This window comes from Ammospiza nelsoni, chromosome 2 (assembly GCF_027579445.1).
Source record: "Ammospiza nelsoni isolate bAmmNel1 chromosome 2, bAmmNel1.pri, whole genome shotgun sequence".
In the NCBI taxonomy this organism is placed as follows: domain Eukaryota; kingdom Metazoa; phylum Chordata; class Aves; order Passeriformes; family Passerellidae; genus Ammospiza; species Ammospiza nelsoni.
Window position 1 is genome coordinate 15,944,237 of NC_080634.1, and position 19,871 is coordinate 15,964,107.

The following is a 19,871-nucleotide window of genomic DNA, read 5'->3' on the forward strand; positions in this document are numbered from 1 at the left end:
CACCGAGACACGTACGTGTGCACACACGCGGCAGTGTGAGTACAAAGTGTCTGTGGGCAGAGGGACACAACTTGCACGTACACGCGCACACATGTGCATACAGACGCCATGCACACACGCGTGAACTCACGCACACACACACACACACACGTGCACAAACATGCATGCTCACACAAACACGTGCACACAAAATAGTGTGTACACGTGCGCATACCCCCCATGTGCACACACATGTACGCATGTGCGCCTACAACCCTTGCACAGATAGACAGACGCACACACACAGACACACACGCACTTGCGAACACCCCGCCCCCGAGGTGTCCCTCCCCTCTCCAATGGAATCCGCCTTCCTTGCAGGAACGCGTCCATCCTTCCGCCCCGCCCTCCCCGTCGGCCGTGTCCCCCTCCCGCCCACCTCCTGTCGCGGAGCAGCCCGTGGGGAACGGGGATTCAGGTGATCCCGGTGCTAGGTGCATCCCCAGCTGGAGCATCCCTTCCTATCCCGCCCCATCGTGGGGCGGATGGAGGGGACCGAGGATGGACACGCGATGTCACCTGTGCCCACTGTGGGGACACGTGCACCCCACCCACGGGGCAGCTTTACCCCATCCTTGGGGAAACCTGCTCCCCACCGTAGGGATCAGCCAGGACGAAAGGACAGGAAGCAATGACGGGCCGAGGCTGCGGTGAGGGTCTGGAAGGAAGGCCGTGATACCCTGACGGATCCAGGCAGGAATGTCACCTAAGGGCACAGAGCCCTCGGTGGCAGAGCCAGAAGTGGGGCAGCTCCTGGCTGGGAACCATAAACCCTGCTCTGGGACTAGTTTGGAGGATTAAAGGGTTTAATCCCAGGATTTGAATCGGCGCTTGGAGCGGGATGGAGGCATTTGGTAGTTTGGAACATTTGGTAGTTTGGGCAGGTTTTCATGGTTTTTCACCGCCATTTTGGCAGCTCACGGAGTGCCAGAGCGTGCCAGCACCAAAGCCTCTGGGGACTTTTCCTCTGGGTATAAAATGCCCAAAAGCTGTCAGATTGGGCTGAGATGAAAGTGCTGCATTGATTTTGGATGATAAATTGCTCCTTAGCTGGATGGCGGGAATGAAAGCTGCAGTCCTGATGGATGATGGGCAGGCTAGGGGATCCCCTCTGGGGCTGTGCAAGGATGGCTGCAGGAACCAGAGGAGCAGCTGGATTCTGCCCCAGTCCCTGCCCAGGCTCAGAGGGGTCCCAACACAGGCCTGATCCTGCATCCCAGCCTAGGATCCCCCTGCAGTCCCAGCCCAAGCTGGATCCTGCCCCAGGCCCAGCTCCCCCTGCTGCCAGGCTGGATGGGGCCCAGCATTGCAGCATTCCATGAGAGTGGAACATCCAAGGAGGGGCTGGAGCCTCCTGGGGAGTCAGAGCTACACTGCCCAAGCTGGATTCTCCCCCTGAGGGTGATTTTGGTGTTCATAAGTTTCAATTGGAGCTCCCCAGACCCCAACAAGGCCACCCACCAACCTGTCACGGGAAGGTTGACATATGAAATTTATTTAGGAAAACCAAAACCCACCAAAAAAAGAGAAATAATAATAAAGAAGGAGCAGGAGGAGGAGAAACAGTAGGGGGGGGGGGGGAGGAGGAAGAGGAGAAGGAGGAGGAAGAAAAGAAGGAGAATAAGAAAAGGAGGAGGAGAGGAAGAAAGAGAAGCCATCTCCTCCTTAGGCTCCATTGGAGTCCAGAACAACCAGTGCCGCAAGACAGAAGGACAGAGAAGCTGGAGGAGGTTTGCACACCCACACACGCCTGTGCACGCTCCTGGGTGAGCTGGGCTGGCTGTGAGCTGCACTCCTCACTATCCAGAGGGGTATATACAGGGGCAGGAGCTGGGAAAGCTTTGACTACCTACACACACCAGCAGCAGGGGCTGGAAAAGTGGGATACAGCTGGGAAAAGGGCATCCCTGCGTGCCCCCACCACGGTGTGGTACCCGGGATGCAGAACCCAAGTGCAGGACATCCCCACATCTGTTGGATGGGGAGATGTGTGCATTGTCAGGCATCCCTGGGCGGCACTGGGATGCAGGGGCTGTCTTTGAACAGTTGTACCTACTGGCACCTTTGTGCCAGGGCTGTGCCAATGACACAACAGGGATGGGGCTGCTGTCCTCCTCTTGCAGCTTGGGGGTTTGCTGCCTTCTGGGACCATGCCCACCCCCTGTGGCAGTGTGGGGAAGGGGGAGGGCTTAAGGGGGTCTTGGAGGCAAAACCATGGGCCAGCAGACAGACTCAGTCAGCAGGTGGGTCCCACCAGGCTTCGGGCAAAGCATCTCACTAAAGGCATCTCCGAGTAGGTAAGGCAAAAGGAATTCAGGCCACTTCAGCCACGTGGAGCAGCTCAGCGTTGAGGTCTCCCATTGCTCCTGCAGACACGCTCCAGGTATCCCGAGAACACCGGCAAGTCATTGCTCACAGACAAGCCAAGGAGAGAAGCAGCCACTGTGCAGCCCAAATCCAGGAGGGACCCACTGTGGCACCACTGGGGATGGTGCCATGGGTTACCGCAGAGCAGTGGGCATGGGGTGGCAAAGGGCCCCACGTGCACTCTTGATCCCTAAAGAACCAACACCAATGCCAGCAGTCCTGGAATTTTACCCTGCTGCTCCCATTGCCTTTCCCTGGTGTGGTGGTGGACTCATCCAGCCCCCACAAGCTGGATGATGCAGCCTGAGGGCTCAGTGCACCCTAATCCCCCGATGCTGAGCACACCCACTCAGCCCCAGCCCCCTCTTCAGCTCCGCCCCAGCAGTTCCCCTGCTCAGGGGTGTTTCAGGTGGCCTTGGCTGGGGTGATGGAGCCCAGGATCACATACAGCTGGTCGGACCCTGGGGGCTGGCAGAGCCCCTGGGACAGGGAGGGTCCATATGGGTTGGGTTGTGGGACTGGAGAGACCACAGGAGGGCAGCAGGGTCCATGCACAGTGGTCTGTAGGACCAGAAAAACCACAGGAGATTGGTGGGGTGCATGCATGGCAGTAAGGACAAGGAGAGAGTCATGGGAAAACACCAGGGTCCATGCATGACCAGATCAACCATGGCTGACCAACAGCATCCATGCATGGTGCCACGTAGGACTGGAGGGACCACAGGAAAATAGCAGGGTCAATGCATGGTGGTCTGCAGGACCAGATGGACCACAGGAGACCATTGGGGGTCATGTCCAGTGGTCTGCAAGACCAGAAGGATCCCAAATGTTGGCAGGATCCATGCACAGAGGTTGGTATGGCAGGAGTTGTGAAGCCACTGTGAGCTAGGGTTACTCACAACATGGTCACCAAGCAGAGAAGCTGCTTGCAGTGAGGAGGCTCCGGGTGGACACCTCAGAGGAACACCCATGTTCCTCTGCCTATGGCAAAGACATGTATGGGACCAGAAGGTGAAGATGATGTGTGGGACCAGATGGACCCCCTGTGGAGCACAGCCTCCCTCCCCTGTGCATGCAAACCAGCAGCAGGACCCCCAGCCTTGGCAGGTGTGTAGCCCTTGTAGGGGATGTGGTTGTGTGGTTGCATGGGACTGGGCTGTGTGAGATATGAGCCCTTCCATGGGTGAGTGGGTTCAGGGGTCCTGGAGGGGTGGGGCTTTCAGCCAAAGGATGCTCAGCAGCTTCTAGGGAGAGGCTGCAGCTGGTTCTCCAGTGTGGATCCCAGCAGGGGATGCAGGCACATCCCCATGGCCGTGGCCATCCCACTCTGGTGCCCCTTCCCTCCTCCAGCTGGAGCCAACCTTCTTCCATGGACCTGATCTATGGTCCCCATAGATCTCCATAACACCCCCCATACGCTCTACAGCCACCCCAGAGATGTCCCACTGCCCCTCACCACCCTGCCCCACACCATCCCCTCTGTCCTGCTGACCCATGCACACCCATGTCATGGTGACCGAGCCCTCCATGGGTGCTTCTACCAAGGACATCGTTCTTATTGTCACCCCATGGGGACAGGACCTGCAGTCTTAAGGCAGCTTAAAGCACATCCATCCCCCAGCCCCACCGTGTCCCTTGGTGCTCCCAGCCACCAAGGCAGTGTCCCATGGACTCCCGGGTGGATGGGACACCTGAACACCCGCCCTGGAGGGAGGAGATAGTCACTCAGTGGTGGGGAAGGACCAGTGGCAGCTGCTGGCAGCACACAGCCCTTGCTGTGGTAGTCCAGATTCACTGATATCCCCCCAAACCTCCTCCCCATGAGCTGGGGGATGAGGCTTGGGGATGCTCCCAGCCCAGCCATGGCTGTGGCCCCCCCATCGCCTTCTTCACTCGGCCCCAGCCTCGGCGGGCTGCCCCGCCTCAGGTTCCAGGCAGCCATTGAGCTGGGGGTCAGGGACCTGTGGGTCATATTCCTCATCCAGAAAGTCCAGGGAGTTGTTACTGGGCAACCCCCGGATGGTGAATTTGTGGGAGACCTTGGTCCACTGCTCCCGGTTGCTGGCCACCCGCTCGTAGAGCTCTGCTGCCTTGGGGAAGAGATCCTGCAGCAATCTGGGGAGTGGGGGATGCATTCCATCAGCACAGGGCTGCACCCCTTACTTCAGTGTAACCCCCTTGGCTGACTGCAACCCCCATCCCCACAGCCTGGAACGCTCCCCAACATCTGCCAGACCTGGCACACACAGCCCCCGATCCCACCCTGAGGGAGGTGGGGGTGGCAGGGGGTCCTCCCCATCCCAGCTCCAGCACTGGGGCTCACTTGTAGATGGGCATGGCAATGTGCTCCATGAAACTGATCTGCAGCTCGGGGATGTAGGCTTTCTCCCGGTCCATCATCTCCAGCGGGCTGTTCCCCATGGCTTTCTCCTGCATGGGTGGTGAGGAGGGTCAGTGCTAGTGCTTTCCCCCCATTCCCAGGCAAGACCTCTCTGCCCACTGCCCACCCCCCCATCCCATTGGTGCTGTCTAGGAGCATTGGCCAAGCCCAACCCTGCCAGCTGGTACCTACCAGGTCACCCTGGGAGAAGAACTCCTTGTAGATCAGCTCCTGCAAGAGACAGGTGTCAGCACAGGGGGTGCAGCCTGGGATGATCCCCCATCCCCACTGCCCTCCACATCCCTCCCCACAGCTCTGAACCAAGCAGGGATATGGTCTGGCTTGGAGAAACTGGGTTCTGCATGGTCCAGGGTCCTGCATGGAGGAACCCACTCCACAAGGGGCAGGTGTGTGCCTGGGGACATGCAGGTGGCCTAGGTGGGTTCTGAGGTGGCATTCAGGGGTTTAGCTCGGTGGTGTGGCACTCACTGCAATCTTCCTGGTGGTCTTCCAGCCCTTGGTCTGGTCAGACAGGTCACAGGAGGTCATGAGCAGGCAGAGCAGCAGGCTGCGGTGCTGCTTGTTCTTGGAGTCATATCCCACTGTGGGCACAGTGTGGGGCAGGGCTTGGGATGGAGGGCTCAGGACAGAGCTCCATAGCCCCCTTCATGCCACATTGTGAGCATTTAAGGGACAGCCAGAACCTTCTGTGTCATGTCCCAGCCATTATCACCCCTGACATAAGAACCTCCCAGCTTTGGTGGGATGAGTTCTTACCACCCCTCAAATCCCAATCCCAATCTCCATTGAGGATCTTCACCTTCTGCCATTTTCTGGAGATCCTTGAAGATGCGGAGGTGGTGGGCCAGGTCAGTAGCCAGGATGATGTCCCGCATCAAGTCCAGCATGCGCTGATAGTCCTGAGGGCAAGGCAGCTGCTGTGACCAGCTCTGTGCCCCTGCCAGCTCCCACACCCCCCGGGATCCAGGGATGGGGAGCAGGAGGTCTGGAGAGGATGCAGGGGCTCAGCATGGGCAGGGGGTGGCAGGAGAGAGGTGTTTGGGTGGGGGACTCACCTTTCTGGAGAAGTGGTCAAAGATGTTGCAGCCTTGGCTGTTGAGGATAGCAATGGCTTGGGCAAAGTGATGCCTCTGTGGGAGAAGGCAGGATGGTGAAAGCAGGCAGGGGGCAGGCAAGGATGCTGCCACGCAGCCAGAACCCAGGAGAGATGGGCAATGAGAGATGTGAGGGATCTCACCTCCATGACAGAGCCCTCTGAACTGTAGAGCGCAGCCAGGACTGATTTCTGCAAGGTAGAGCAGCCAGAATGATGGAACTATGGGGGTGAAGACCCCCACAGTTCTCCCCATACCTCTCCTCCCGCCTCGCCCATCCCAACTCTGGGCTCGGCTCACCGAGGCCACCTGGAAGGAGTTATTTGTTCCTCTGTGGTCCAGGTCGTGGCACATGCAGGAGATGAAGAGGGCAAAGATCTCGATGTCTCTGGGGAGGGGAGGAGGGAAACTGAGGCAGGCAGGAGAGCAGGGAGCAACCCAGCCTGGCCAGGGGTTGGAGAACAGGGGCAGGGATAGCACCTGGCCTTACTCCAGGTAGTTAACGAGCTCCAGGTTCTTGTAGAGCAGGTAGCAGAAGTGGGAGACGGAGAAGGCGTGCATCCAGTTGTGGTAGGGAGGGTCACGGTACCCCTTCTTTACCATCAGGCAGAACCTGGACAGGGGCAAGCCATGCAGGGTGGGTCTCACCCCACAGGGACCTCCACCTTACCAGGTGCCCACCAGGCAGGCACAGGCACGGGCATAGGGATCAGGATGGGGATGAGGATGGGGAAGGGTTGGGGAAGAGTGATGGGAGGGGGATGGGGACAGGGAAGGTAGACAGTTTTCTGCATGGGGATGGGCATAGGGATAGGGATGAGGATACAGACAGGGGACAGAGAAGGTGGACAGGGATGAGGATGTGGATGGGGACAAGGAAGAAGATGGAGGGGATGAGGTAGGTGGATGGGAATGGAAATGAGGATGGAGACAGGGAAGGTGGACAGGGATAAGGACTCACCTGGTGAGCGTCTGACGGTCCATCTTGTAGGTGTTGATGAAATTCATGTCTTGCAGCATACTCAGGATGGCCTGGCAGGAGGGATAGAGGGAGTGGCAAGGAATGACAATGCCCAGCAAGGTCCCCCACGAGCCATCCCTGCCCCTGCTCAACAGGAAGATGCTCAGGGCTGCAACCACAACCCTTCACCCCAGCACCCCAGGTTGGGATATATGACCTGGCTGAGGCCAGGCAGGGGATGGTGGCAGTTGAGAGTTGTCCCCATGGTCCTCACCATGGAGGTGTCGTCCTCAGGCAGTGAGCGTGGTGTGTAGGTGAAGCTGGCAAAGTTGGGGTCAATGGTGGACACAGGCTGGATGCCCTCACTCAGCAGTTTGGTGTACTCATCATCAGACACCTGCAGGAGCCATAGCCAGTCACCCACTCTGTGGCCAGATGTCACCAGGTGTCCCAAAGGCCACATGAACCACAGGGACAGCAGAGAGCCCTGGGGTATCACCACCACCCAGCTGTGTGACCACCTTGAGATAAAGGGTGGGGGCACCATGCTGGCAGTGGGGGTCCCAATCCCTGTCCCTGTCCTCATGGTACCTCACCTTCATGTGGTACATCATCATCTCGTTGGCCAGGTGGCTTCGGTACTGTGCCTCATTCACCTTCTTGTACAGCAGGGACTGTGGGGCAGGATCAGGGATGGGAGTGCTGGGGGTGGGCAGACACCTCCAGCACCCACCCTGGCACCACAGCACATCTTTGTGCCCGTGAATTCCCTTCCCATCCCAGGGCCACCACCACTTGTCCCCAAGGAATGGGGACCACAAACACACATCCCCCCATCCATCGCTCTGTGCTTGGCAGAGCTGGGAGCCCACGCTGTGTGTGACCCCCTCCAAGTGGAGGACCCCCAGCACATACATGGGCGATGCTGATGCCGCAGTAGATGGAGAAGGCAGTGGCCAGGTCCTCATCGAACTTGCTGAACCAAGGGCCATTGATCTTGTTGACCAGCTCTGCCACCCCAATGACCTCTGGAGCAGAGGGGGAACAGCAGGGGTATCAGGCCCTTGTGCTGGGAACAGGGTCATGCCTGTATGCTGGGGACAGCACCGTGTCTGTGGGCTTAGGGCAGGGTTGTGCCCAACTAGCAGGGACAGTGCTGTGCCTGTGGGCTGGGGACAGCATGACATCCACATTCTGGGGACAGCATGGCATCCACATTCTGGGGACAGTGCAGTGCCTGTGGGCTGGGGACAGCATGGCATCCACATTCTGGGGACAGTGCGGTGCCCAGGGGCTGGGACAGGCTCATGCCCAGGGACAGTACTGTGCTCATGTGTTGGTGGACAGGATCGTGCCCACATGCAGGGTACATGATCATGCCCATGTGATCAAGGACAGTGCTGTGCCCATGGGCTGGGACAGAATCATGGCCATGGGCTGGGGGACAGTGCTGAGTGTCTGTAGGGGGACAGGGTCATGTCCAGGGACCACGCTGAGCCCACGGACTAGGACAAGGTCATGTCCATGTGCTGGGGTCAGTGCTGTGTTTGTCTGCAGGGGGACAGCCACACCCAGGAACTGTGCCCTTGTACCAGGAGACAGCACTGAGCCCAAGGGTCAGGACAGGACCATGCCCACATTCATGGGACAGAATGCTGCCCTGATGCTGGGGGCAGGACTGTGACCATGGGATTGGGACAGGGTCATGCCCATGTGCTGGGGCAGTGCTCTGTGTACGGGCTGGGGGCAGAATGGAGCCCATGGGCTGGGGACAGAAAGGTGTTCACATGCTAGGGACGAAGGGGGTTCACATGCTGGGGACAGAGCTGAGCCAGGATTGTGCCCCTGTGCTTGAACAGGATTCATGCCCACAGGCTGGGGATGATGCTGTGGCTGTGCTGCATGCTGGGGACAGTGTCATGTCCACATGATGGGTGACCAAACCACCATGTGCCAAGATGCCTGCTGGGCCAGACCCCTCTGTTCCCAGTGTGCCCCCATCCCTGGCTCACCCTGGCTCTCATTCTTGATGGGGAAGCAGAGGATGTTGCGGGTGCGGAAGCCAGTGCTGTCATCCACGCCGCGGTAGAAGAGCGGGTGTGAGTAGGCATCCTTGATGTTCAGGATCTTGCCAGTGGTGGCCACGTGCCCAGCGATGCCCTGGTCTGCTGGGATGCGGATCTCGTAGCTCTGTGGGCAGGGGAAGGGGATCACCAGAAAGGCCTGTGGGGAGGGACACAACCCCAGGCCCCCAAGCTCCAGGCTGTGCTCACCTCGTCATCCACCACTCCACCATCGAACACCTTGGCCACCAGCTCGTGACTGAGCCGGTCCAGCAGGAACACAGAGCATCTGCAAGACACCCCACTGCCATTCTCACCCACTGGGGAGCTCGGTGTCCCCTGTGTCCCCTCACCCACGTGCCCCACCACCACCACTCACATCTCAGCATTGCTGAGGTTCCGGGCCTCCGTAATGATCTCCTGCAGCAGGACAGAGACATCATCTGCAGGGGTAGCAGTGAAGGGTCAGGGACCCCAGCCAGGCAGCGCTGCCCCCTCTTCCCCACTCATGCAGTGAAAGCAGGGGGAGGGTTTAGTTCAGGGTCCCAGCAGGAAGTCTGGGGGGCACAGAGGGACAGGGGCAGTGTGGGGAATGTGCCTGTATGAGCAGCACATGTGTGCAGCAGTGCAGCTGCACATGTGTACATGTGTTTCTAGGAGCTCTGTGGTCATGCTATATGCATGCATGCAGCCATGCAGCATCAGTGCGTGCCAAGTTCTGTGCCAGCTCACACTCTTCTGTTACCATTCCCCAACAAGGGGACAAGGTTTTCCCTGGCTGGGGACAGAGACCCCATTGCTACCACCTTCCAGGGCTGGGAAGTGATCATCCGTTCCCCATTCCAGCACCCTCACCATGGGTGCTCTCCGGTGCACCTACCCAGGTGGGTGAAGAGGTTCTTGGCCACCTGCAGCAGGGCCTGAGGGGACAGAGAGAATGCCATTAGTGACCAGTGCAAGATGGGGCACGCACACACGCACATGGCACTGCCCTGCACATGCTCACCTGGCACTCACACTTGAGCTTTTGCTCCTTCTGGAAGGCCAGGGTGCTCGTGAGCACCGTGGAGGTGTAGCAGAAGCAGTGCTGGATCTTGTGCTCGTCCGTGTCTGTGAAGCTGGTGGGGGCACACCTCAGTCGTCTGTCCCCATTGGTCCCCCCCCTTCTCCATGGGGACAATGCTCCAGCATCCCAAAAGTGAGGGGGTGCAGCCCCACAGAGAGTCCCAGCCAAAACGCTGCTCACCTCTCCCCACTGAGTTTGTTGAAGGCGCAGGCCAGTGCCACCACCTGGGAGGTGGCCCGGCTAATGACAGGGACACAGAGCATGGAGGTGACCTCACAGCCCAGCATGCTGCTCAGCTGCTTGTGCTCCTCCTGCAGGGAGAGGGAAGATGGGGCTGGAACCCCTGGCCCACTCCAGGAAGCCCCATAGGACACTGGGGTGACACCTGTGCCCCAGGTGTGGAAGGCACAGAGCTGGTACCCACCTCACTGATGTCCTTCAGCGTGATGGGCTTCTTGTCCTCCACCACCTGCCCCAGGCGCCCAAAGGTGAGCTGTGGGGAAAGGGAACATGTTAGCACATAGCACCCACTGCCCACCCTCTGACCTCCCAACCCCTCACCACCTCCCCTTGCTCACTGAAAAGCTGATCTCCTCATCCAGGACACGGTCCCCCACCACCTGGAAAAAATGAGGAGGGGGTGCCCATAAGGAAGACACCATGCCAGGGGGTGTCCTGTAGTCCTCTGTGGGGGTCAGGCTTGGGGGGCTGGCCCAGTGGCACCTACCTGGCAGAAGAGCTGGTGGTTGTCCTCAGAGACGAGCAGGAGGCAGCAGCACAGAGACTGGGTCTCCTGCTTCAGCTGGGGAGTTAAGGGGAGAGTCAGCACCCCAGCCTGCCCCGAGCACCCCCCAGGCAGAATCCAGCCCCTCCTGTGCCCCTCTGTGCCCAAGGCACCCACGCATGGCACAGAGAACTGGGTGCCCCTCCCCAGAACCTCCTCCCCATGACACAGCAGGTTCACTCTGGAGGCTGCTGATGGCAAGGGGAAGGCTGCTCACTCTGGACACTACTGAGGGTCATACTGAGGTACAGAATGATAGAAGCAGGAGAGGAACCTGGATGTTCTCTCAAGGAGCTTTTAGCGTGACAGTGGCACTGTTAACTCTGGAGACTATTGATGGTTGTTACAAGGCTGCTCGCTCTGGTCACTACTGATGACTCCACGGGTGATGCTTGAGGCTTTTCTTGGCTTTGGGGAATTTTCTTGTTTTGAAATAAAACAGGGCTCCCTGGTGTGTCCTGGGGCTGGGGGCAGATGGGGACAGGGGGCTGGTGGAGCAGCTACTCACGTAGTTGATGACCTTGAGCTGCAGCGAGGCGGCATCCAGGTCATACAGCTCACCTGCGTGAGGGTCACAGTGCTGTGAGGGGCTGAGCATGGCTTCACCCTGCCCACACACCCCTCCCTGCCCAGTGTCCCCCAGGTACCACAGAGCTGCAGGATCTTGCAGTCCAGGTCACTGTAGCTGCTGTCAGGTGCCTTCTCAGCCTTGGCCAGAGAGGTCTGGGAGGAGCTGGTGGAGAGGCTGACCTGGGGCCAGGGCTGCAGCTTCTGCAGGGCTTGCAGGCGCCGGACCGCCACCAGGGCCTGCAAGGTTGGGCAGAGGGGACAAGGAGCAGCAGGGCTGGGGGAAAGGCTGGCAGGTTCCCAGGTGGCGGGTCCACAGTTGAGAAGGAGTCACTCACGTGTCTCTCTAGCGCACGCAGGTTCTGCTCATCTGAGTCACTCAGCTGGCCACAGTGCACCTGGAGCAGGAGTGGGGTCAGGACCCTCATGGCCAGGCCCTGTCCCCAGAGCCCTGCCCATGTTCCTGCACTCACCAGGATGACACAAACCACAGCCCCACTGTTCTTGTCCACCAGCGGGATGATGAGCACTGCAAGCAAGAGAGGGTTGGTCCCAGCTGGGCCCCAGGGCCAGCCTGGAGCTGTGGAACTCAGCTCTTGGGGTGCATGACCCCATTACATCCTGATGTGTCATGACCCAGCCAGCCAGCCAGGCAGTCAGCCAGCCATCTCTCCATCTTCCCACCCATCCATTATCCATGTGCCCACCTCTCTGCTTCCTTGTCCCTGAGAACACCTCTCAGTCCCAGTGCCCACCTGTCCCTCATGCCTCCATCCTGTTTCTACCTACCTGTCTATGCACCCATCACTCACCCACACACAGCTGTCTCAGCCACTGCCTCTGACCACCCATGGACCGACCATCCATCCATCCCTCCCTCCCTCCCTCCCTCCCTCCCTCCCTCCCTCCCTCCCTCCCTCTATCCACTCACATCTCAATCTCCCTCCCTGTCCCACCACCCAGCCCTACACCCACACCCCCATACATGGGTGGTGCACCAAGAGCACCCTTCCCACAGCTCCCACCTTGTGTGCCAGCGGCCAGGGGCGCTGCCAGGGGTCCCAGGTGCCGGCCAGGGAGCTCGGCAGGGAGCAGCCCCCCACATTCCAGCCGCTTCTGCTTCTGCACAGCATCTCTGTGGGGACAGGGATACTTTGAGCACCCCCTGGGAAGGTGAACCCCCAGGAAGGGGCAATCCCTGGGCAGAGACACCCACGGGATAGGGACAGGTTCAAGGACTGTGCAACACACATGCATATGTGTGTTCCTGCAGGCATGCACAGCCCCTGGACACAAATGTGTGTGCTCCTGCACACACACAGCCCCTGTGCCAACATCTGTGTCCCTGCACATACACATAACCCCCGTGCACGTGTGCACATCCAGGATGAAGAAGAGGATGGGAAGAGACAGCAGATGGCCACAAGCATGGAGATGGAATGGAGATGGAGATGAGGACAGGGATGGAAACCCTCCTGCCTTCCATACACACCATGCCTGTTCATGCACTCCAGCAGGGCCCCCCCATGTGCCCATCCATGTCCAGGGCTGGGCAGGGGACCGAGCTCACCTGAGCTTCCCGTTGGGCGGCAGCTCGTGGGGGGGGTCATCGCAGAGCAGCCGCGTGTCCCCATCCAGCAGGTAGATGTAGACGTGCTCCTGGGGTACAGGGGCAGCCACACGTGTGTGCAAACACGTGAGCACAGCCACCGGTGTGCACAAACACGTGTGCACACCCGCAGTGGCACATGCACACATGCACAAACCCAGCCCTGCCCACGCACTGAGCCCTGCTCAGGTGTGCACAGGCAACTGTGCACATGCGCCCCATTCACATCCACCCATGGCTGGGGGGGCCCATGGCATGGCACTGACTGGCACAATGCCCAGCCACCACCAGCATCAGGGTCACCAGATCAGGGCCACCAGCACCCCCAGGGTCACCACCAGCACCCTGGGGCCACCATGAGCACCAGGGCCACCACCAGCACCACCCCAGGCTGAACCCCAGCATCAACCAGCAGATAATCCACTCTCTGCTCCCTCCAGGGCTTCCCCCAATCCAGGGAGTCTCAGCACACCCATAATCCTCACCCACCCGAGGAGGATGCTCTGCTCCACATCCCTCCCAGCCCCCAGGGATGCAGATGCATCTCCCACCTACCACGGCGGGCAGCAGGGTGACAAGGGCATGGCGGAGGGCATCGCGCAGGGCAGCGGCATCAAGCGCAGCCCCCAGGCTCAGCAGAGCATCCTGCAGGGACAAGAGCAGAGCAGGGGCTCGCTGGGGGTTGATTCCATGGAGAAGGGCACTGCAGCACCCACCCTCTCTGACCCCCGCCATGTCACAGGTCCTTCTGCTCCCAGACCCCTTGCAGTGGCCTCCAGTCTGCCTGGTGCCTTTTTTGGAGCCAAACCCTCCTGTGCTGGTCAATGTCCATTATGTGGGGAGGTGGGAGGTCCCCAAAAAGGGAGAAGAGGCTTTGGCACTGAGCCACACACTGCCCTCAGTGCTAGCCATGCCATAAAGCAACCAGTGAGAAGAGAAATGGGACAAGGAGATGGATTAAAGCTCATCTGGGGATTACAACCCCGTGGAGGGCAGAAGTGTTAGGATGGACACATGGAAAAGCTGGGGGGCACATGGAAAAGCTGGGGGGCACAGGGGGCTCTGTGGTGTGACCCCCCCAGCTCTGCTCCTGCTTCCAGCCTTGTCTGGGAGACTGGGATAAGGATGATGTTATGATGGAAACAGTAGATGCTTGGAATCAGACTCTGGATAATGGCGTTGGGATTTGCTCTTCCTCTGGTTCCAGCCTTGCCAGGTGGCTCCAGGCTCCGTTCCCGATAACCAGACCTGGGGACTGTCATGCCCCCCATGACCCCATCCAGGACAGCAGCCCTGTGCAGGGCCATGCCACCCACCCACCCTGGGAACATTCTTGGCCACGGGGCCACATCCATGTGGCACTGGGAGCGTGGCTGGCGGTGAGGCTGCTTCCAGCTGAAGACATGGGCACTGGATGTTATTCCAACAGGGCCGCATCTCCAGTCACTTACTCACACTGGAGACACATGCACTGTAGAATACAGCCAGGCCTCAGCCAGGTGGCTGTCCTGCTGTCCCTCTGTCCCACCAGATCCTCCACAGTGGCCCCCTGGGGCAGGGGAAGATGGGTTAGAGCCTGAGTGGGTCCTGTAGGTCTGCTTGGGGCATCAAATGCCAGTGGCATTCCTGGTGTGGGGATGGACAGGTGGCAGCTGGACATGGGTGGTGGCTTTATTAGGGCTGGGAATACAGGTCCATCCCGGAAACAGTGAGGGAAAAGCTGCAGGAGCTAAAAGAAGATATTCCCAAGACAAAGAGACAGCAGCAGATGCTGGCAGGAGGGTTTGCAGCCTTGCAAGAAGGTAGAGAGAGTGAAGTGGGCTAGGAAGGACATCACACTCATTCCACTTATCCCACTCATCCTGCTAAACTGCTTCTCCCACTCATCCCAACCTATTCACTATATTGATCCAGTTCATCCAACTCATCCCATTTGATGGCTCATCCCACTCAACTGCTTGTCCCACTTGTCCTGCCCATCCCACTCATCCCACTCAATGGCTTGTTCCTTTCATCCAGCTCAACCCACTCATCCCACTCAGTGGCTCATCCCATTCAATGGCTCATCCCACCCCTTCCACTTGCCCCACTCATCCTGCATATCCCACTTGCTCATCCCACTAATTCCATTTGTCCCACTCATGCCACTCCCAGTCCACATCCTCCAGTCCAGAGCAGAGGTTTCCCCCAACACCCTCACCCCCTGTCCCCCAGCCCGGAGGATGCTGCAGACCCACTCTGGAGGCTCTGCTAGGACAGAGCCTGGGCCCAGAGCCAGCACAGCCAGAGCCACTACCACAGCCACATCCCAGTTACTGCCATAAACAGCCTTTCCCTTTGCTGAGGAGCCCCCTGTGTCCTATTCCCAGCAATCCACACCATCCAGGCACTACTCCAGTTTGGGTGGGGACTCCTTCAGATCCAGCACTACTGCACAAGTGTCAGGGTCTTTGGATGAGGCTGCATTGGCACACACCCCCCAGCCCCAGTGGAGAGATGAAACCATCAGCCAGCCCATGCCTGTCACCAGGAATGTCACTAGGATGCACACAGTCCTGTACCTGCACCCAGTGGGGACCAGAGCTCTCCCAGGAGGAGCTCCCAGCACCTGCTCTGCATCCCAGCTTCCATGGAGGGCAGAGCTATGGTAACACTTCCCAAGTGGGCACAGGGGGTTAATTAACATCACTAAAACAGGAGAAAGCCTAGAGGGATTGCAATTCCTGGCTGCTGAAGCAGAGTCAACACCCTCATCCCAGGTGCTGCACACCCAGCAGCTCTGGAGGGAAATGCTGTCTGGAAATGGGCATGGAGAGAGGGCTTTGGGAACAGATCCAAGGACAGGGTATGGGAAGGGGACACAGCATAGCATGGTATCACTGTCAGCCCCAGGAGCTGAGGAACAGCACCCTGTCCCTGTCCTGTCCCCATGGTGCACACTCATGGCCCTGTGAAGCCCCTACCCAGGGACTGCTGTCACCTTATCTCTGGCCCAAGAGGACAAGGATACTGATGTCACCCTGCCAGACTCCCTGAGCTGACAGGGTGACCCACGGGGATCTCAATGCTGGCAGGAATTTTGCCAGCTCTCCTTGGCCAGCATCCCATGGTGGGTGCAGCACCAGAGCCACATCTGCCTCAGTATTCCCACTGGGGCCAGTGGAAGATTAATGACACCATTCATCTCCTTGGAGTAAGGATTTGTCTCTGCTCCAACATGGACACCCCCACTCTGGCAAAGCCAAATCCTGCCACAAGCCAACTCCTGCTCTCTCCCTCATGGAAAATGGCCCTTTTTCTCCCCTGCTGTTTTTGCCCCTCTTTTCCCTTTGGATAGCTGCAGAAGCATCCTGTCCCCATGCATCCTGTCCCCCTCAGCACAGGCTCCCAAGCTGCCATCCCAGGCTTCCATAGATCCTGCTGGGATTTAAAAACAGCTTTTTTTTTTTTTTTTTTTTTTTTTAATCAGAGGGAATTCACCAGCAGTGAAAACATGAGGATCAGCAACGTCTGTCCCCTGACCCCCTCCCCACCCCCACCAGTTGTGGAAGCTTGGTTTGTCCTCCCTGGCACCCCCAGCTTCTCTGGATATTTATGAAATAGAGAAATCCCATCCTGGCCAGCTTCCTCTCCAGAAAGGTTCATTGCACACCTGCCATGTGCAGGGTGGGGGCCTGGAGGAGGAGGACACTGACACCACAGGATCTCAGGTCTCTGAGCTCGCATGCCTTCTCCCGGCCTTGCTCCTGGGAGATGAATGGAGGCACCCCAAGGGTGAGGAGGAACCCCCTGGCAGCAGGCAGAGGCTGGATCTGTGCAGTGAGGCACCCACTGGGATGTTCAGCCCTCCTGAGGGTACCTGGGTCTTGGGGTCTCTCTCTGAGGGGGTACACACCTGAGCATACACTCGGTGAGTGGAGTTTGCATGAAACAGAGCTCAGAACAGGGACCTGCCACCCACTGGATTCCTCTTTCACCATGGGAAAACAGGCACAGAGAGCCAGGCAGCAATTCCAGGTGCCTGGGAGCATCCTGCTCCCAGAGGAGTGCTGAGCAGGGCTGCAGCACCCCCAGCCTGCCTGGCAAGGGAGTGCTGGGCTAGGGAGGCCCCAGATGGATCCTGCCATCGCTGCCATCATCCATGGGTGCTGATTCTGCAGGGAATGCTGGCAGCAGCCCAGGCTTCAGTGGCAGACTCCTGCCACAACCCTCCCCAAAGAACCTTGAGGAAATGAATCATCTCCCTGCCGAGCTTCCAGCCCAGCTTTGCTGTAAAGATTCCAAGTAAATGATCTGCCAGAGGTGACCGCTGGAGCTTGAGGCATCCATGGCACAGTGAGCCCTCAGAGCTCACTCGGCTCCTGCCCTCCAATGGGACCTTATCCATCTGTGAGCACGGGGAAAATGAGCCCAATTAATTTTGGCAGTGGATTAGTCTATTAGCCCCTGCCTGAGCAATGACCTTTGGGATGGAGCTGGACATTGCTCTGTCTGGACAACTTCATCCCCAGTTGTGGGCCCCAAATCAAATTAGAGCTTCCAAGATGCTGAGTGGGCAGCACATCCCAGTGCCTACATCCCATGCAGATGCTTCTCACTAGACTTACAGGTTCAGGTTGCAAATGGATTGGGATCCTTGGGAGTGCAGAACACAGCGAGGAGGGGTCTGGGGCACAGCAAAGGACCCCTCTGCTGTCTGTCTCACCAGCCCCAATGTCTCTCACAGAGGGTTTGCAGACTTCAAGGACACAGGAGCTGCTCCCCAGGGAATTCCCTCCCAAGCAGAGCCCTAGATGAGGAGGGTGACCATGTGGTCACCTCATTGCAAGGCTGAGAGCCAGTGCTGGGGGCTCAGGGCTCCCTCCCACTGAGGTCTCTTCAGATAGGGTGCATTTTTAGCCACCAGCCTCTGGATCTTGTTATATTTGACAGGTGAAAAGCAAAATCACGTTTGGATTCCTGGGAGGCAGCCTGCCTCCACCTGCAGAGCCCCTCACCACTCCTTGTGTCCCACCCACAGGGTGCCTGGGTACCTGTCCCTGTCCAAGGGCTCCCTATCCACCACAGCCCTGCAGGCAGACACACCCACCCTCTCTCTGCCTTTTCCCAGCCCTTTCCCCTTTCCAGGGAAAGTGATGGGGAACCATTTTCCCCTCCTGCCTCCCCTTCAAGGAGGAAGATGCTGCTCCAGGACCCCCTTTTGCCCCCACCCATCACACCCCGAGTTGTTTCCAAGTGCACGGGGACAGATGTCCCTGCCTTTGTCACCTCTCCAGTGCACGGCTGCAGAGTGACAGCACCACGGGGAGCAGCTGATCCCCCTGGGCCTCCAAGCTGAGCCACAGCTGCCAGCAAACACCCAGCCCGCGCCCGCGCCGCCCTGCCCAAGCATTTGCCGAGCAATCTGGCGGCATTAAAAATATCCCAAAATATCCCTGAGCCATGATTCATCCTCCTCTCCCACCTCCAGCAATGCTGAGCCACCCCAGCTCCCTCCAGCCCTGGGGGGCTGCTCTCCCCTGGCTGCTCTGGCCGTGGTGGTTAAATATAGCCCGGCTCTGTGGCAACGCCGGGCTGACAACAGCAGGGCCAGGCAGGAGAACACAGCTCCGACACCGGGCATGGATGGGGAAACTCAGCTAAGGAGCAGGGAAGCAGCTCCTGAAGGCAGCAGGTCACCAGCTGTGCTGTGGGCAGGTCACCAGCTGTGCTGTGGGCAGGTGACACTGCTCAAACCCTGTCACCCTTTCCCTGCTCCCCACCCCGCTCCTTCCCCCAGGCCCAAAGCCACGATTTCTAAGGGAATCCTCCCCACAGAGCTGGGCAGCATCCCTGTTCCCACCCCCCCAGGAGCATCCCTGATACTCTTCAGCTCTGCCATCCCACTTATGGGATGTTACACTGCTCAAACCCTGTCGCCCTGGCCCTGTTCCCCACACCGCTCCTTCCCCCGGGCCCAAAGCCACAATTTCCCAGGGAATCCTCCCCACAGAGCTGGGGAAATGGAGGCAGCATCCCTGTTCCCATCCCCCCAGGAGCATCCCTGACACCCTTCAGCTTTGCAACAGGCTCTTACACTGCTGACACCCTGTCACCCTGCCTCTGTCACCCCCCACACTGCTCCAGGCTTCTTCCCTCTGCCCCACAGTCACAATTCCCCAGGAAAATCTCTCTGTAGGGGTGAGAAAACAGCGGCATCCCCAGTGCCCCAAAGCAGCACCCCTGATAACCCTCCAGCAGTGTCCCTGGAGCAAGGTGCAGGGCAGCAGCGGATGGAGGGATGGATGGAAGGTAGAGCTGGCAGCTCTGCCCAACTCCAGTTGGGAAGCCATCCATCCATTTCCTCCCAGCACCGCTCTTAGTCCCAAATTACATTGCTTTAATCTAATCAGGCAGCAACAACCTGCAACACGGTAGCTCCTTAATTACCTCATCTTTTCCAGGGGGATAATGAGGGCAAACAGGAAGGAAACACTTCTGGGATATCTCTTGTCTCCTCATGGTCATTTGCCTCGGGTCCTGCTGCAATGTATGGATGGGAAGCAAGGGCTGAGGTGCAGGACCCTGCCATGGAGCTACCCTGGCACCCAGTCATCCAGGCTAAGGCTTCCAAGGGCTGGAGGAGACAAATCTGTGGAATCATCCCAAAAAATCACACAAGTAGCCCTGCATGCCTGTGCCTACCTCAGTTTCCCTTTCTGTGGAGTTTCCTACCTCAGTTTCCCTACCTGCAAAGGGTCTGCTTAGAATGGCACTAGAGTTTGGTTCCACTAGAGGTGGAATGAGCCGTGCTGAGCCCAGTGTCTCCCTGGAGCTCAGTGCATCCCTTACCCCATCCTTCTCCTCCTCACCCATACATCAGCCTGGCTGGAGCCTGGCATGCTCACACTGCACAGGACATTTGCACAGACCATTTGCAC

The 19,871-nt window shown here is 58.7% G+C and overlaps 1 protein-coding gene across 1 annotated transcript in view; it reads right to left on the bottom strand.

Annotated features, from left to right (window-relative positions):
* Nucleotides 1–1,533: 1,533 nt before the first annotated feature.
* PDE2A (phosphodiesterase 2A) overlaps nucleotides 1,534–19,871 on the bottom strand; it is a 42,003-nt gene continuing 23,665 nt past the window's right edge. Inside the window, exons 3-31 of the mRNA XM_059493526.1 lie at nucleotides 13,507–13,596; nucleotides 12,913–13,001; nucleotides 12,368–12,477; nucleotides 11,816–11,871; nucleotides 11,681–11,740; nucleotides 11,423–11,582; nucleotides 11,284–11,336; nucleotides 10,719–10,793; nucleotides 10,570–10,611; nucleotides 10,416–10,484; nucleotides 10,172–10,302; nucleotides 9,932–10,043; nucleotides 9,806–9,845; nucleotides 9,305–9,368; nucleotides 9,136–9,214; nucleotides 8,875–9,052; nucleotides 7,778–7,890; nucleotides 7,459–7,536; nucleotides 7,137–7,259; nucleotides 6,863–6,933; nucleotides 6,392–6,514; nucleotides 6,202–6,289; nucleotides 6,045–6,092; nucleotides 5,863–5,937; nucleotides 5,607–5,706; nucleotides 5,276–5,388; nucleotides 4,979–5,017; nucleotides 4,730–4,836; nucleotides 1,534–4,521 (exon numbers count right to left, since the gene is read on the bottom strand). Coding sequence (XP_059349509.1) covers nucleotides 4,296–4,521; nucleotides 4,730–4,836; nucleotides 4,979–5,017; nucleotides 5,276–5,388; nucleotides 5,607–5,706; nucleotides 5,863–5,937; nucleotides 6,045–6,092; nucleotides 6,202–6,289; nucleotides 6,392–6,514; nucleotides 6,863–6,933; nucleotides 7,137–7,259; nucleotides 7,459–7,536; nucleotides 7,778–7,890; nucleotides 8,875–9,052; nucleotides 9,136–9,214; nucleotides 9,305–9,368; nucleotides 9,806–9,845; nucleotides 9,932–10,043; nucleotides 10,172–10,302; nucleotides 10,416–10,484; nucleotides 10,570–10,611; nucleotides 10,719–10,793; nucleotides 11,284–11,336; nucleotides 11,423–11,582; nucleotides 11,681–11,740; nucleotides 11,816–11,871; nucleotides 12,368–12,477; nucleotides 12,913–13,001; nucleotides 13,507–13,596 — 2,712 coding nt within the window. The 3' untranslated portion in view covers nucleotides 1,534–4,295. The remainder of the gene's footprint in view (nucleotides 4,522–4,729; nucleotides 4,837–4,978; nucleotides 5,018–5,275; nucleotides 5,389–5,606; nucleotides 5,707–5,862; nucleotides 5,938–6,044; nucleotides 6,093–6,201; nucleotides 6,290–6,391; nucleotides 6,515–6,862; nucleotides 6,934–7,136; nucleotides 7,260–7,458; nucleotides 7,537–7,777; nucleotides 7,891–8,874; nucleotides 9,053–9,135; nucleotides 9,215–9,304; nucleotides 9,369–9,805; nucleotides 9,846–9,931; nucleotides 10,044–10,171; nucleotides 10,303–10,415; nucleotides 10,485–10,569; nucleotides 10,612–10,718; nucleotides 10,794–11,283; nucleotides 11,337–11,422; nucleotides 11,583–11,680; nucleotides 11,741–11,815; nucleotides 11,872–12,367; nucleotides 12,478–12,912; nucleotides 13,002–13,506; nucleotides 13,597–19,871) is intronic.